The 16,030-nt window shown below is 34.6% G+C and overlaps 1 protein-coding gene and 1 long non-coding RNA gene across 3 annotated transcripts; one reads left to right on the top strand and one right to left on the bottom strand.

Moving 5' to 3' along the window:
• Window positions 1–554: 554 nt before the first annotated feature.
• Window positions 555–12,666, top strand: LOC125584384. 2 transcript variants are annotated; one of them, XR_007321338.1, is made up of 4 exons: window positions 555–2,661; window positions 9,774–9,832; window positions 9,933–9,985; window positions 12,300–12,666. It is a non-coding gene; the product is annotated as an uncharacterized LOC125584384 (long non-coding RNA). The 2 variants fall into 2 exon arrangements; XR_007321337.1 differs by having other exon boundaries at window positions 9,774–9,985.
• LOC111206103 (ruBisCO large subunit-binding protein subunit alpha, chloroplastic-like) lies at window positions 12,470–15,136 on the bottom strand. The gene is made up of 7 exons (XM_048752762.1): window positions 14,929–15,136; window positions 14,522–14,702; window positions 14,332–14,453; window positions 14,039–14,246; window positions 13,506–13,958; window positions 12,967–13,418; window positions 12,470–12,895 (listed from the first exon to the last, which is right to left on the bottom strand). The coding sequence occupies exons 1-7, from the start codon at window positions 14,983–14,985 to the stop codon at window positions 12,608–12,610; spliced, it is 1,761 nt and encodes a 586-aa protein (XP_048608719.1). The 5' UTR covers window positions 14,986–15,136; the 3' UTR covers window positions 12,470–12,607.
• Window positions 15,137–16,030: the final 894 nt, after the last annotated feature.

Consider the following 16,030-nt stretch of genomic DNA (forward strand, 5'->3'; position numbering starts at 1 on the left):
AAGATAGCAGAGCATAAAACCGCTATGTAATGTCCTTTACCTATTATGACGGGCGATGATACAGCGCTTCAAAAACTGCTATAGTATCGTTATATAGCGTTATTCGCCCGCTATTAAAACTCATTTTTCTGGTAGTGTTTGTTTTCCAATCTTTGCGTCTAGCCTCTTCATCATTTCTTGCATGTACTCATAATTTTAACAACGATTATATCTCCAAATATTGTTAGTTTGGGTTTAATCTGTCATTAATTTTCTATTAATTATTACATCAATTTGCTTTTACTTTCTAGTGTTCACCACTAATCTGCTTTCATTTTTCAACTTTTGCTTTTATTTCTCTTTACATTCTCACTTCATTCATCTTGCTTGCAATTTAGAAATCTCGCATATTTTTAAGAAATTCCTTAATTCTTTGTATCATTAAACAAACTAGTCCTCTTCCTTTCAAAAAAAAAAAGGAAGAAGAAAAACAAACTAAGTTCTCTAAATTAATTTTTAGTTTTATTACACACAATATTATTCTGCCTCATATTTTTTAATACGTCGATATATAAAGATTCCGCATGTCTGTTCTCGCAACTTAAAAATTGCAGACTGTTTAACCAAAACATTTTTTTCTCTACTTTACTATTTTTTCAAGTATGTGAATTTCTTTCAATGAAATGGAAAGGAGATTATATCTAAAAATGCTTCAAAATACAAATGCCTATGGAAGAATCTCCAAAAAGGATAATAAATACCCTTACATACAAAGTAAGATCCACATTCTCTAGGAAAATTTTAATTTTATCACAAATTTGAAATTACTTTTAAATGATAACTATTTTTATAAATATTATAAATTTATGATGAAAAATTAAACTAACTCTCTTTAATCATTTATAAAAGTTGTAAACCCGACGCCACCCATTAATAGTATTCCATAAAAAAATAATCACTAACCCTAAATTCAAATGTCAATGTATTTTTGATTAAAAGTATTTTTGAAAACTGCTTGCTAACTTAGAGTATTTCAAACAATATCTTAGTTCTCTACTATACTCAATAATGTAAGATTCAAACTTCTATAAATAATAAGTACCACTGGAAACACAATATACTAAAACTAGGAGGCCAAGTTCAAATATACCGAAACGCGAATAATAGTCAATTAATTTAAACTATGCAATATACCTGAACATTTTGTTGGTTACAGAAATACGAAAAACAATTCAGTTGTTCTTTTTATTTTTGCAAGATGATGTAATGAAAATGTTTTAGGGAATCAGTTTGCGAATAAGTTTCTTAAAAAAAATCTACGACTGTTTTTTACTATCCATGAACAGTAAATCTTATACTATCTATGGACAGTAAGCTTTTGACCACTTGTAAATTTAACCAGAAAAAATTTTATTTATCTTCTATTTGCATCCAATAATTAGTTTGTTGAAAAGAAAATAAGTTGGAATGTAAACAAAAAAAAAAAAAAAGTGGGATATTCCATCACGAGGTGGACTCCAAGACGGTAGCGCCCCTTCTGCCAATCTGCTCTCTACCCAACATTTTTTTCTTGTTAATATATATCTTATGCCCATTAAACCAATCCAGAAAATTAACATTTTGTCACAAGTATAAAGGATACATTATATAATTTATTTATTTATTATATATACACACACACTTCTCTTGTATATTCACACAAAGTTGTATGCTTTCTCTTTCTCTCTCTCTCCTCTCTCTCCATCTCTCTGTTTTAGATCTCATCAGGTCTTCTCTGCTTAGTATGTGGCTTCCACGATCTGGTAACATGTAATATATACGTCATACTTTTTTTTGCAAATCAAAATTTGTGTTGTTTTGTTTCATTTTACTGTTTTAGCTGTATATAATACCAAGTTCAGACTTCAGAGTGTATTCAGGATTTTTCATTCTCCTCTCTCTCTTAGGGTTTCGCTTCTTCTGTTTTTTTTCTTCTTTTTTTGGTTTGGTTCCAATTAAGTAGAAGAGAGTAAAATAGACGTAATTACTTTACATCTCATCCAATCATAACAAGCCATCTCGACTATTCCACAATCTTTATCCTCCTATATATATATATATATATACAGATATATAGTATATACGATTTTGCAGGGTCTATAAATAAGGAGGCTAAGTATTAACTATTTAGAGAAATATGTCAGTGTTAGTCATCAAGTTTGAGTTTGTGAGGCAAAGGATTACTACAAGAAGACTGTTAGACGAAACTGAAGATTACTTTCCGGAGCCACGGTCGTTGTTTGCTGCTGTGGCATCATCAAGATTCACATCCGTTGATGGACGGTGGTGGTTCACTCTACCCAAAGTTCTCTTGTGAAAATGGGAATCTTGATGATGCTGCATCGGTAATCAACGGCTATCCTTTTCCTCTCTCTTTTTATTAAATTTATAGTTTTTAATCGATCCAGATCTTCTTCAGGTAGGTCTTGTCTGCTTGAATTTTTTTTTGCTTTATTCTTTTTTATGTTAACCTATTCTCTCCACATATAACTTTTTGATACATAAAGATCTGACCAGAATCTCAAGTTTTTCGCAGTAATTTTCATGTTGCTAACTTCCTTTCACACAATATACGAGTGGATCCACGAGTTTTCTTCTATCCATAGGTGAACAAGAGTCATATCACCAATTGATCAAATTAAGGTAATTATGTTATTGCCAATCTCAGCTTGGATTTCCCCAACATCAAAATATTCTTTCTTTAATAAAGAACAATAAAAATGGTAATGATATTGGAAGTTGAGATAATATAAAAGGGTCTATATGAAAGTATTGGTTTCTAGCAAAGAAAGGTTTCCAAGATACACTGTCAATTCTTTTTTTTTTTGTTGGTTGGTGTTAGCTAGTACATTTTTTTTTGCTTAAAGCTGTTAGCTAATACATTCAAACTGAGAATCAAACAGGAACTTGTTGGTGGACCTTACACATTGTAGATCGATTAGGCATATTCAGTCCCACCTATTTTGTTCCCTCTATTTACATATTTAGGGTCTAACTGGTGACCATTACAAGAACATTAGAAATAAATAGAAAAAAAATACAGATGAATAATATTAGAGGAAAGAAAATGAAAATGATTCCTTATCAAATTTTAGTGAGGAACAAATTTATTCTATATTCTTTTAAAATAAAAAGAATGAGAATGAAAGCAAAGGAAAAACAATTTCTTGTAAATGATAAAAGAAATTATGAATTGTACAGAATGCATTATTCCTTTTCATTACTTGTCTACACCCTTAGATGTTCTTCTACATATGTAAAATGGAGCAAAACTACTTTCTTTCTTTTTTTGCTTATTTTTAATACGATAATACTAAGGTTGCCTAGTATAATCTTTATCATCATAGATATATCTATATATTGATGAATTCGATTCAGACAAAACCAATCCATCGAAATGAGTTTGTGGTTTTTACTAAGAGGAAAAAATCAGCTGTAGAAACATGGCATATTTATTGTCCAAATCAAACTCTAAATAATCGTCCTCTTTTTTTCGGTTTAAAACGTAGTACATGTAATTATGTGTTTAGTAATGTATTAGCTATGTCACGGAGATTTTGTGTCTCCCTCCGCACACATTTAGTTGTTCGAAAAATGAATAATATCATTTCAGGCATATCTATCATTATAAATAAAATGGTTTGGAACATGCCAGAGCTTTGGAACGGATGGAAAGATCTAATTGCCATGATTAAAGAGTCCTATGTTTGGCCAAGTTTTGCAATAGAATTAGAGAGGATAGAGACTCTGTAGATATGTTTCCCGGATTTCAAGATCACTCATATTCTACGAGCGCAAAATCATATTTCTGATTCTTTAGCTAGAATTGCGGGATTTTTCCATAGAGAATTTTATTTTATTGGTTGTTCTATTCCAGTTTGGTTAACCAGATCACCTCAAGTCTGAGTAGTAGAATAACCGTTTGTTGTCGGAAAAAAAAATCAAATGGTTTTTGATAAATAGGATGAGCTAAACTGCATCCAGTTATCACGGTACATAAGTGTAGCGAAATTATTCCATCTCATTCTTGTAATGCCCCATGACCACCATTTACAGATTATGATGATATTTAATAGGCCAGACAAACCAGTATATTTTCATTATCTTTTCTGTATTAGCAATTGAAATGTTTTTTTTTTGAGAAAATTGAAATGTTTTTTTGTGAAATGTATTAATCTCCATAGTCTTTTTACATGCATATCCTATGTATTTGTTAGAACTACCAAGTGAGGATATAAGCGATATAAGCATGGTTGAGTTTATGATATGTTTTATTGGGATAGTTTCATGTGTTCTGGTTATCTTCGCATTGATCTAATAACTATTAATGCTATTAAAACATTTTATGTACAAATGAAAAGAAAAAATTCTTTAGAATCTGTACGCATCTAGATCCGACAAAAATGAGATGGTATATAATGAATGGCTTGAAGGGGTGAATATATGTGTGTGGTCCATTCCGATTGAAACTAAACGCAACGCTGGGTATGTGAGGACCATTTCTTTATACTGTGTACTTATTATTCCCAATTTTCTCAAACTTTAGGCACTTAATGTATTCGTATCACCAAATTGGCCTTTTGTACACTATTTAGAGTTTTACATAATATATTCTTTCGAGTATTTTGTATGGCTAGCAATTTTTGAAAGTAATATCCACAATTTTAGCAAATTCAAACAGTTTGTTCGACAAATATAGCACTTTAATGTCACATTATTACCTTTAGCTATCAATAGTATATGATGAGACAGTTAAGTTTTTGATTTGAGAAATATATATTGCTGACTACACACTCTCTTTTGTATTATCTCTTTCTGAGTCAAAAATTTCTAAATATAATTATGTGATTGTTTCTCTTTCTATTTCTAGCTCTGACGATACTTTTTAAGTATAATATATTTTGGACCTGACTATGGTGGAAAGGATTAAAGTTACAAAATTTATATTATCAATTAATTAGTGTTGGAACAACTTTTTTCTGTAGACGTCCCTTCTGTACATATGGAGAATATGAGTGTGATTGGGAATAATTAGCTTAACTAGAGGGAAAATGATCATTTAATTCCCAAAGAATTTGAAATTGACAAATAAATTCCCCGAATCTGCATTGACTTTGCAAAATTGAACTTTTGAAAAGTTCACATTGAACGGTTAACGGAAAACGTTAAGTCTAATTGTGTGGTCCTCTTTTAATCATCTTGTTCGACTTTCATGCCTTCTTTTTTTTTTTTTTTTGGTAACTTACATGTCTTCTTTTTCCTTAAATTAAGCAACATAAACCCTAAATTATTCATTTTTAGCAATAGTATAAATGTGTTTTATGAACTATTTATTATGTTTTAGAGTCTTTTAACACATTTACAGGTTTAAGAGTGTTTTAGAGAAAAATAATGATTTGGGTGCATTTTAGAGATAAAATGAGAGGAAGCTCGTAGCTGACCATCGAACCTATCTAAGGGTCGACAATCAGAGACAAACACCGATCGACGCACACCCTATGCCATCGATGGACAACAAAGCGCGCAAAACCTAGCTAGGTTTCCAGCCGGCTTAATTCCCAAGTCACGACATATTTACAGAAATACTCATGGCCGACTTTTAACCTAATATTTATGTGCTCAGCCATTGTTCTAGGCAACACACGCTTTCTTATTTTCTATTTTTCACAGCAAACAACACTTAGGGTTTTTAGTAGATTTGGAGAGAAGATTCGAGACTACTCCAGAGATTTGTATTGGAACTCCAGTATTTCTAACCTTAATCTATTTATGCATTTTATTCAGTTTATGCTTATGAATTGCTTTCCTATGTCTGAGTAATTCACTTGTTAGATTTATAGTTCAAATAGGTTAAGAGGGATTAGCCCAAAATATAGAATTGCTAAGGTGATAAATATCCTTCAACGAATTGTAGTTAACGCCTTTGTTCTAAAGTAGCTAACTAGAACCTTGAACTTAAGATTGTGGACAACTACGACGATAGGTTCTGCACCAGAAGTAATCCCTTTGAGCTAGTATTGCTAGAAACAAGGGGAAGCTGATTTAGACAATACTAGTGAACCTATCGATCAACTCGCTAACGCCTATTTAAGAGAGAATATCGATTGACGTTCTTACCATAACATTGATCGACGTTCGATCCGTATCAACAAGTGACAACTGAGATATTGGACCGTTCCCGAACTCAGACCAATTTGCAAGTTGAAGAAGATTCGGATCCAAGCATGGATGAGTTTGTTCCTTACGAAATTCCAATGGAGAGGGATATGGAAAGGGATAGGTCTCCTAAGAACAAACAAGTCGCCATTGATGGGATGGAGCTGCCTGCGGAGGAGTGGTACTGTGAATGCTTCAATAGTCAGGCTAGTGGAAGTGGTACCGATCAGGTCCATCCGCCGACGTTCAATGCTCCCGGGTTCGATGCTTTCTTCGACTCTATTGGGGCTAACTTCGATACGCTCCCGACTGATAGGGAGCATGCCGGGTTGGACCAGTTTTGAGAGCTTTCCGGATGTGTAACGGGGTTAGTTCTCATACTTAATCAGTTTTGTTTGCCAAGTTCCCCTCTACCTCTCAAAAATTCTTGCAGGGCCTCCACATAATGAACGAAGCCCTTGCTGCGAGTCGCTTGGAAGAGCGCACAGCCCGTTTTCAGGCTGAGCAGGCTGAGAAAGAGGTTTCTCGTTTAAAAGATGAGGCCGTGGTAAACTCTCTTCGTGAGAACGATCTGGTCGCGAAGCAAGACTCGAAGCTTCGTCGTGCGTTCAGGGAGGGAAAGCGGGAGGTTGCTGCGCTTGTGAGGAATCACTCTACCGATTTTGCAGCCCACTTTGGAGAGTTGAAGAAGACTCAGAATTCCATTGGTGATTATCGCGAATGCTGGGGCTCCGTAGGCGTTTTATGGCGTACGCAGGAACCCGAGTACTCCTATGATGCCGAGATGACCAATATGTCGCGGCATATGAGAAATTACGCAAATGCGGAGTCTATGATCCTTCTGATTGAAGAAAGGATTTGGGAGCAATGGGCTCCAATCCCTGTTTCTCCCGATTCGGAGGAAGTCGGTCCTTGAGTCCCATGCGAGGATGGAGAGGAAGATCAGCACGCGGCCCCATTGATAGCTAGCGACTACTCGTTTGGGAGTTCAATGCCTGGGAATTATGAGTTAGACTCGTGAAGGGCGTTTATGTTTGAAGGGAGTATGTTCCATGTTTATGTTATGTTTTCGCTTATCTTTGCTTTGGCCAAGTGTGGCCGTGTTTCTATATTATCAGGGCTGGCCGCATATGGCATTGAATCCCTGCCGCTCTGCGGCTTTTATCTAATAAACTATGTTTTTTGTTTTAATAGTGTGTGAGTAGTTTAGTAAATGTAGAGGAAAGAATACAAGTTGCAGGAGAATCGTCACATTCGTTGTTCGTCCTAGGTGTGAGTATTCGAAAAAACTTAATTTTGAGAAATTTCATGAACGTACGAATATAAACGAAGAGACAAGTTTTGGGATCTCGTATAGATACTATACCTTGATATGTCTGAGACCAGTGTGTTGGGTTTAGGGCAAGACCAAGGCCTAATAATGGTTTAGGGTGTGCGATGACTATATCGACTTACGTTACCCGTAGCGTTTTCGACCTGATTATGTCTCAATATTGAAGTCTGCGATAAGTTCTCGGCTTATATGACTTGCATCGATTGAGAACCGAACATCTCTCCAAAGACAATTTTGAATTCGTCTAGAAGTGCTGACCAAATTTTCAGATTTCTTTTACAGCCCCCTATTATCCTTTTGTCGAATGTATGAGGACCAATCCTAGAGAGGGAAGGTCGGGATATGCGTTTGTTTTAGACGGCTGATGTATTCATCGGGGCCAATCGACGAATGTGATGTAAGAGCGAGTCCTCGTTTAGTTGTTAATTTATAGTCGTGGATGGACTATTCTATTGGTTTGTTCGAGTTTCGAAATATACCTTAGGAAGTTTGTGACATCTCGCTTTTCCAAAATATGTTTTTTCTTTGTGTAAAGTGATTTTATGTTTTCGAGAATAAGTTGTATGGATTTTTTCCACCGAGGTCGCGCTTGACCTTGCGACCGAATAACGTTTGTGTATAAGTTTGTTAGAAAACGTTTTTCCGTATGGAAGTTTTCTTCGGTTTACCGCATTTCTATATGAAACGTCTGCGGGTTTTGGAGATGTTTAGTTAGTGGCCTTAATGTTGTCCGAGGAATGTTTCGAAAGTATTCGGGACTTGATTGTGATAAGTTGATTTATCGTATGATTTCCGTTTTCGGTTTATATGATTATTGTTTAATCTTACTTAGTCCTTTTTTAGCAAATCGCGGAATGCTATCGTAGTCGTAAAGTATTCTGCGAAATTTCGTGTTCAAGTGATATAAGAGATTTGCGAGACTTTTGAAAGTCATATTGTGTTTTCTTATTATTGAAAAAGCTTTATAAATATAGAGTACAAGGGTGTTTTTAAATTGTGGGAGTATACGAGTATACGTATACGTACCCACTCCCCCCCCCCCATTTTAGAGAGGGGGACAGCTGAGTCATCTAGCGACGAGTTGCCTACGTACACCTTTCGGATATCAAGCCGTCTCGTAGTTCAGTTTACGCCGCGAATATTTTTACTCGGTGGTTGTGGCTGTGTCGATTGCCTTAGTTGCAGTGACTGTAGCTGGGTCGACGTATTTTCCGATTTTTTCTCCTTCGTTTGGGTTAGAGCGTCGGGTTCAGATGCTTTCTTGCTTTTGTCGTCCGAAACCGTTGCTTGATGAGTAGACGACCTTGAGTCGTCTTTTTCAAATCGTTTTCAGCGGATGGCTGAGTTATCTCCTTGCATTTGGTTTTCACCACTGAAGTAGTCATGATTCGCCTCAGGTTATGTTCGGCTAGGAAGCAAAGTCGTGACTGTTTCTGGGATCTCCAAATTGCAGCAGTTCCAATCGGGGGTGGGAACTTGATGCTAAAGTGATAGGTCGATGAGACCGCCTTCAAGGATTTTATCCAGGGTGTCCCCATGATCACGTTGTAGATGGCTGGATGGTCGACGACCGCGATGATTTGTTTGGCCATGACCGGGAGTCTGATTGATCCGAGAGTAATTGACGTTATGCCGGAGAAGCCAGTTAATGGCCTTCGCGTTAGTGTGATTTTGGATATATCAATGGTGCTTCCCGTATCTACGAGGACTCTGGCGACTTTGAGATCTTTTATTACAAGATCGATCATGAGTGGATCGCTATGAGGTTTGTCGATCCCGTTAGTCTCGTACTCTTCGAAGGTGATCGTGTTGTTTGGGACGTCGAGAGGTGAGGAACAGTTTGCACTTGAATCAAGATGAGGGGTCTGGATGAACGGTGTACCATCCGGGTTGAATCATGATATTCAGTCCTGAGGGTTGTTCATGCTGGTTGTGGTTTCACAAGATGTTTCTTATCCAGTTATTGTGGTCTTTGTTTTCACGTTGGAACATTCATAGGTTTTTTTTTGTTGAATCTCTCTCCTTTTTATCAAAATCCACTTAGAAATTAGTTTAGGGTTTCAGTTTTTTGTATAAGAAGAAATGTGTCAAAGTACATATATTGATTATTTCATATAAAAAGGTATCAAATTGATAATATAAGTAGAATTCAAGTATAAATACAAAGGGTATCTAAGAACCAAAGCGTATATATGTATCGAAAAAATAGAAATTGCTTAGAAGAATTCAAAACCCCTTCTTCTTGACACATGTTTTTCTTTTATAGGTCTTCAGGAGTGGATCGTAATGACAACGCGGTCTCCAGCAAGGACTATGTAACTTAAGGTCATCTTCAATGCTTTAATCTCTGTTATATTGTAATTTGAAAGTATCAGCTCTACATGGGCTGTTACTTGAGTTCGACATGAGCTTCGGATCTTTGTAGGCCCATTGTCTCCTTACGGGCCTAAAGGACCTTGGACCAAGTTCTCGAACCGGGTATTATTTCTATCGCATTCTAGTTAATACTAATGTTTTGTGATATTGGTTAACTTCTTTAAATTGTATTTTGTATATTCAACTCTAAGAGTGGACATTTTCTTGCACAAAAGAATAGTTGCACAACTAGGTGTTTTGTCCGCCCATGTAGTAAACATTTTATAATTACTTACTAATATATACATTACTAATTAACATACTATAATGATAAATTATTACAGTTGATTAATATTTAACTATGTGTTTTCTGTTTTGTAATTTTTCTATTAAAAGATATTTTGGATAACAACACAATATGTATAGGAATCACTTTTTTATTTTAAAATATATTTAAATTTTTTTATTATTATTAATTTTAGTAACTTAACTAATCTACTAAATTTTAAATTCTTTTTTTTATATTTTGGCTAATTTATATATTTTATTCCTAAAGGTTATAAACAATATTAATCACTCGAACTTTCGACGTGAGAGCTTAATTTTTTTATTAAAAGATATTTTTAGATAAAAACATTATATATATGAATTATCTTTCTATTTTTAATTATGTTTTTTAGATTTTGGATAATTTTATTATTATTAATTATAATCACTTATCTAATCAAATAAATTTTAAATTCTTTTTTTGGTTAATTTACCTACATTATTCATTAAGAGTATAAACGGTATTAACCTCTCAATGTGTTTTGTTTGCACATGCGAGTATAATGTTTTTACGAATACTTATTATGTCATATCTTATTAATTTAAAAATCAGCATAATAAGTTATTATTTATATTTTCAAAAAGTTTGAACAAAAAATCAAATTATTTATAGATGACAAAGTTTTTCATCAAAATATATATATGCTTATTGTTGTGTGAAAATTTTAAAAACACTCACATATTAAAAATATTTTAGAGAATATCTTTATTCAAAATTTTTTGCTTGATTAATATTTTTGTAATAAATTGTTTATATCTTAATTTTTTAAAAAAATTATAATAGAAAATATTATTTCCAAATAACAACCCCATACCCATAAGAATTGTTTTTTTAAATATGTTTTTTATTTCTGACAATTTTATTATATTAATTTATATCAATTATCTAATATATATATATATATATATATATATCTAATATTATAGATATAAAACGCCAAGTTTCTCTCCAACCAGTTGAAACTTGGCAGAAACTTGGCATTTTAACTGAAAAGTTAAACACTCGCAGTATACCAAAATTAAGTGTTTTGCCCGCGCTTGTAGACATGATCATATTAAGCATATTTATTATTACATGTTTTATTAATTCAAATACCATCATTATTTTTTAATGATTGAAAATCTTAGTTTTAGATAGCAACACAATACATATATAAGAATTATCTTGTAATTGTATAATAAATTCATTAAATAAGAAATATGTCAATGATAATTATATAATAAATAAATATAATTATCCATTAGGCTATTTAGATTTCAAAATTTTATTATTTTATACAGTTAGTATTATAGAGATATTTTTGTCCATAATCTTTTAATACACCATCTTTATAATTTATAAGATGTCTTCAAATCAATTATATGATAACCATGTAATACGATCACCATCACCATTGAAAAGAACTGTATGATAACATGAAATAATCTATCTATACTATTATTTTCTGATTATATTCTTCTGAATAAAATCGCTCTATTATATATAATACAAAAATAATAAAATAGTATTGATTATAATAACTTATGAACGATAGTAAATGAATATAAATAATAATATAGATCTATTGGATTAAACTAATTTATGATCATTATAATAAATGATTCATTAAGGATAACATTGACTTTAACCGTTTTAACTTTCAACTTTAGAACTCGAATGCGAAAAAATCAAAGCAAAAAATAGTATAGAGAAATAATAATATAGATAGATATAAGATAAACATGTGGACTGCAACTAGTTAAAGAATTAAATACTCATTTTACTAATTTCTGGAATTAAAAAGGAAAATCACGACCATGTTCAAATTAACACACCTTTGTCATTTACTATTTAAAGATTTTTTTGGTAATCATAGTTTTGCATAGCCAATTATAAGTTGATGTATTATTTTTTATAAACAACAGTTAGAAAATAAAATTCTTGAGATGTAGATTAAAGCCTATCGTTACATTTAAGTGGATGATATATTACCATGCCAAGAGATGGAATTCCATAAAGTTGGATTTGGTTCTCGAGTAACACGCTTGATCTTACAAGATTCAGATAGATAGTTTCACTAGTTAAAGGAAAGGTTAAAGAAAAGCTGAGAGGTTTGTTTTGACAATGCAGGATAAGAAGCTTTAGAGTGGAGGAATAGTTCTTGATGCTACAGTTTTTGATTGATTAGGGGTAGTCCAAGAAGTGGCATCAAACCTAAAGTCTTGTTGCGTCTTATCACCTAAACACAGAAATAGTATTTTGAATGCAGAAACATTCCAAGTTTTATTTTGCAATCAAAATAATCAAAAAGATAATTTATTTCTTGTTGCCGCTAAACAATCTACTCAAATCCCCATAGAAGAAAGTAAGAAAAAAAAAGAACATTGTGAGATCACTGGGGACAACATATATGACCATAAGATTATAATGTGTTTTCATTAGACCATGAGACCCTGAGGAGGAGCAGCAGCAGGAGCCTTAGGTTTGGGTTTGTCAACAACAATGGCCTGAGTGGTCAGTACCATCCCTGCAACCGATGCAGCGTTCTGAAGCGCACATCTCGTGACTTTAGCTGGATCAATCACTCCAGCTTCCAGCAGATTCTCATAGGTATCAGTCATGGCGTTGTACCCTATCTCCCATTCACTGAACATAATCTTTTCCACTACCACTTCTCCTTCGATTCCAGCGTTCTGCGCAATAAGCGCAGCTGGTGCCACCAAAGCCTGAATATAAAAACACAAACCCTCATAAGATCAAAAATCTCAAATGATCGTTAAAACTTTGGAATCTTTACCTTCTGCACTATGTCAGCTCCCAAACGTTCATCAGCATCCTCCAGCTTCTCTTTAATGGCAGGAATCACAGTGGAGAGATGCACCAAAGTTGCGCCACCACCAGGAACTATACCTTCTTCGATAGCAGCAAATGTAGCGTTCTTTGCGTCCTCAATACGAAGCTTACGGTCCTCGAGCTCAGTTTCAGTCGCTGCTCCCACTTTGATGACAGCAACACCACCGGAGAGTTTAGCTATTCTCTCAGCGAGCTTCTCTGAGTCGTAGACAGAATCAGTCTCGAATAGTTCTTTCTTGAGCTGAGAGATACGAGCTTGTAACTCGTCCTTGGAAGCTGCATCTGCGATAAGTGTAGTCGAATCTTTGCTTATGGTGACTTTACGAGCAATACCCAACTGATCTATTGTTGTGTTCTCGACCAGCAAGCCCATGTCAAGGGCTTGGTACTCAGCTCCTGAAGAACATACAAACAAAGAGGAGACAAAGTTCAGAACACAACACAGAGGGAACACAAAAGCTGTATGCATCTATCTGCATGTACCTGTCAAGATAGAGATATCCTGAAGCATAGCCTTTCTTCTTTCTCCAAATCCAGGAGCCTTCACGGCGACAACATTGAGGACACCACGGAGTTTGTTCACGACAAGGGTTGCTAAGGCCTCACCTGTAACATCCTCTGCAATAATCAGCAATGGAGCTCGAAGCTGAGTGGTCTTCTCCAAGATGGGGATGATGTCTTTGATTGCAGTGATCTTCTGATCAGTGATCAACACCCGCGCATTCTCAAACTCAACTAGTAGTTTCTCAGGGTTTGTCACAAACTGAGGTGAGATGTAACCTCTGTCAATCTCCATTCCTTCTTCAACTTCGACCGTAGTCTCAAAAGAGGAAGAAGATTCAATGGACAAAACACCATCAGGTCCAACTTTGTCAATGGCATCAGCAATCATTGTTCCCACAAGCTCATCATTTCCAGCAGAGATTGTAGCCACGGCTGGAAAAAAAACAAAAAAGCACAATGTTAACAAACAGTTTTCACAATCAGCATTGGACTAAGAAGGAAAAAGTTAGTACCTTGGATGTCACTACCACCTTTGACAGGTCTAGCTTTCTTCTCAAGCTCTTCGATCAAAGCTTGAACAGTCTTGTCGATTCCCCTCTTGAGGGACACAGGATTGGCACCAGAAGTGACACTCAATAATCCGTGTTTGATTATTTCCCTAGCAAGGACAGATGCAGTTGTTGTCCCATCACCAGCTGAGTCATTAGTCTTACTAGCAACCTTTCTCCACACAACAAACGCACCAAATCAATCACCATTAACAGAAATAACAACAAAAAGTTATAAAAAAAAAAAGCACACTAACCTCACGGATAAGCGCTGCACCAGCATTCTCCATAGCATCAGGTAACTCAATAGCCCTAGCAATGGTGACTCCATCATTCACAACCTTGGGGCTTCCAAATTCATCCAACACAACATTTCTCCCTTGATGAAAAAGACCACAAGGTTAAGACAAAAGAGAGATACAACAGACATTGAGATTGTAATGATACCTCTAGGGCCAAGAGTGAGACCAACAGCATCAGCAAGCTTGTCGATACCAGCTTGAAGAGCAGCTCTTGAGCTCTGGTCGAAAGAGATTTCCTTTACATTTGCTCTGACACTGAAACGTCTGTTAGCTTTACTGTAGCTTACTCTTTGACCTTTCTGCTGATTTACACCACTCAGCTTTCCCTGCACACACACCCACAAGAAATCGAATGAATGAATACCCGTTACAACCAGATTCGATCTTCTTCTATCAATCTCAAGTCTCAACTGAATTGAGAAAGGAACCATTTTTACACCAACCCAGAAACTGAATAGATAATTAAGTAAAATTCAAATCAAAAACAGACTAGCAAAACAAGTAAAGTAAGATAGAACGTAAATGGGCTAATCTCAGACAAACGCCCTTCACCTGTCGAGAGGAGCAGAGTACGGACGAGGCGGAAGAGAGAGCGTTTGTGGACGCCATTATTCAGACCGGAGCGAAGGAGAAACCTTGTGGATAAGGAAATGGTTTTAAGTGTAGAACGAAAGCTAGGAAGAAAGGGTTAGGGTTTAGATATATGGAGAAAGGATCAAGAAGATTCTTTGTATTTCGTAAAGAGAATCGTTGATTTGAAAAAGGCTTTTCACCTACTTCTGTTTTTTTTTTTTCAACGGCCTGTTTTGTTTCACTGTTTGTGGCCCAAAACTCAAAACCAGTCCTATTATTTCATTCGAGAAGGCCTCTTTCGACTCTGTGAATTCCCATCAACAAACTTAGATGTTGGTTGTCTTTTTCTTTAAACTCTGAGATATTTAATCAACACTTGTAAGTTTTTTAAAAGAGTTACGTTTACCAACGACTGAAAGTTCAATGAAGCGAATAACTTGCAAGCATATTGTATTAACCATCCAGTACAATTTTATATTCCGAGGACCCTAAGCTAAAAAAAATTATTTGTAAAAAAATTAAAAAAATTGAGGGCACAATTATAATAAATTAAGAAATTGGAGGCTCATTTGTTAATAATTTTTTGCTGAACTTTCCTTTTGAAAAAGAGGGCTCTTAGGCAGTCGTTTCATCCCGCTCCCCAGCCCCTGGCAATAATTAGACTGAGGCTAGGACCCATATGACAATAATTAATATGAATAATAATTCAAATACTTTTATTTATTTACTCTCACTACTGTTAAAATAGAGTAAAATGTTACACTAGTATACACATGAGTAAAACTTAACTTACTTTATTTTTCTCCCATTTACTCCATTTTTCTCTCTCTCTCATTTTAACTTTTTTACTATTTTTCACCTTTTTATTTTCCTTCCATTTACTCCAAAATTACCAATAACACTCTATGTCTTCAAATACAAAGTTACAAATCTACTGATCAATGATCCTTTGAAAAATGCTACCTATAGTTATTTTTTTCATTTTTATAGAGAAAAGAAAACCAAAATCATAATGGTGGATAATACCATTTGTATTTCGTGAATTCTATTTGTGGCAGCATTTACAAATATCATAATGCTC

Source organism: Brassica napus, chromosome C3 (assembly GCF_020379485.1).
Source record: "Brassica napus cultivar Da-Ae chromosome C3, Da-Ae, whole genome shotgun sequence".
NCBI classification, from domain to species: Eukaryota; Viridiplantae; Streptophyta; class Magnoliopsida; order Brassicales; family Brassicaceae; genus Brassica; species Brassica napus.

Bases quoted from the DNA above. Each gene is read 5' to 3' on its own strand.
- LOC111206103 (XM_048752762.1), bottom strand. From the start codon at position 14,985: ATGGCGTCCACAAACGCTCTCTCTTCCGCCTCGTCCGTACTCTGCTCC. The intron at 14,703-14,928 runs GTGAAGGGCGTT...GTGTGTGTGCAG, and splicing joins TACTCTGCTCCTCTCGACAG to GGAAAGCTGAGTGGTGTAAA. The intron at 13,959-14,038 runs GTACTAACTTTT...TTTTTTTTCCAG, and splicing joins AGGTGGTAGTGACATCCAAG to CCGTGGCTACAATCTCTGCT.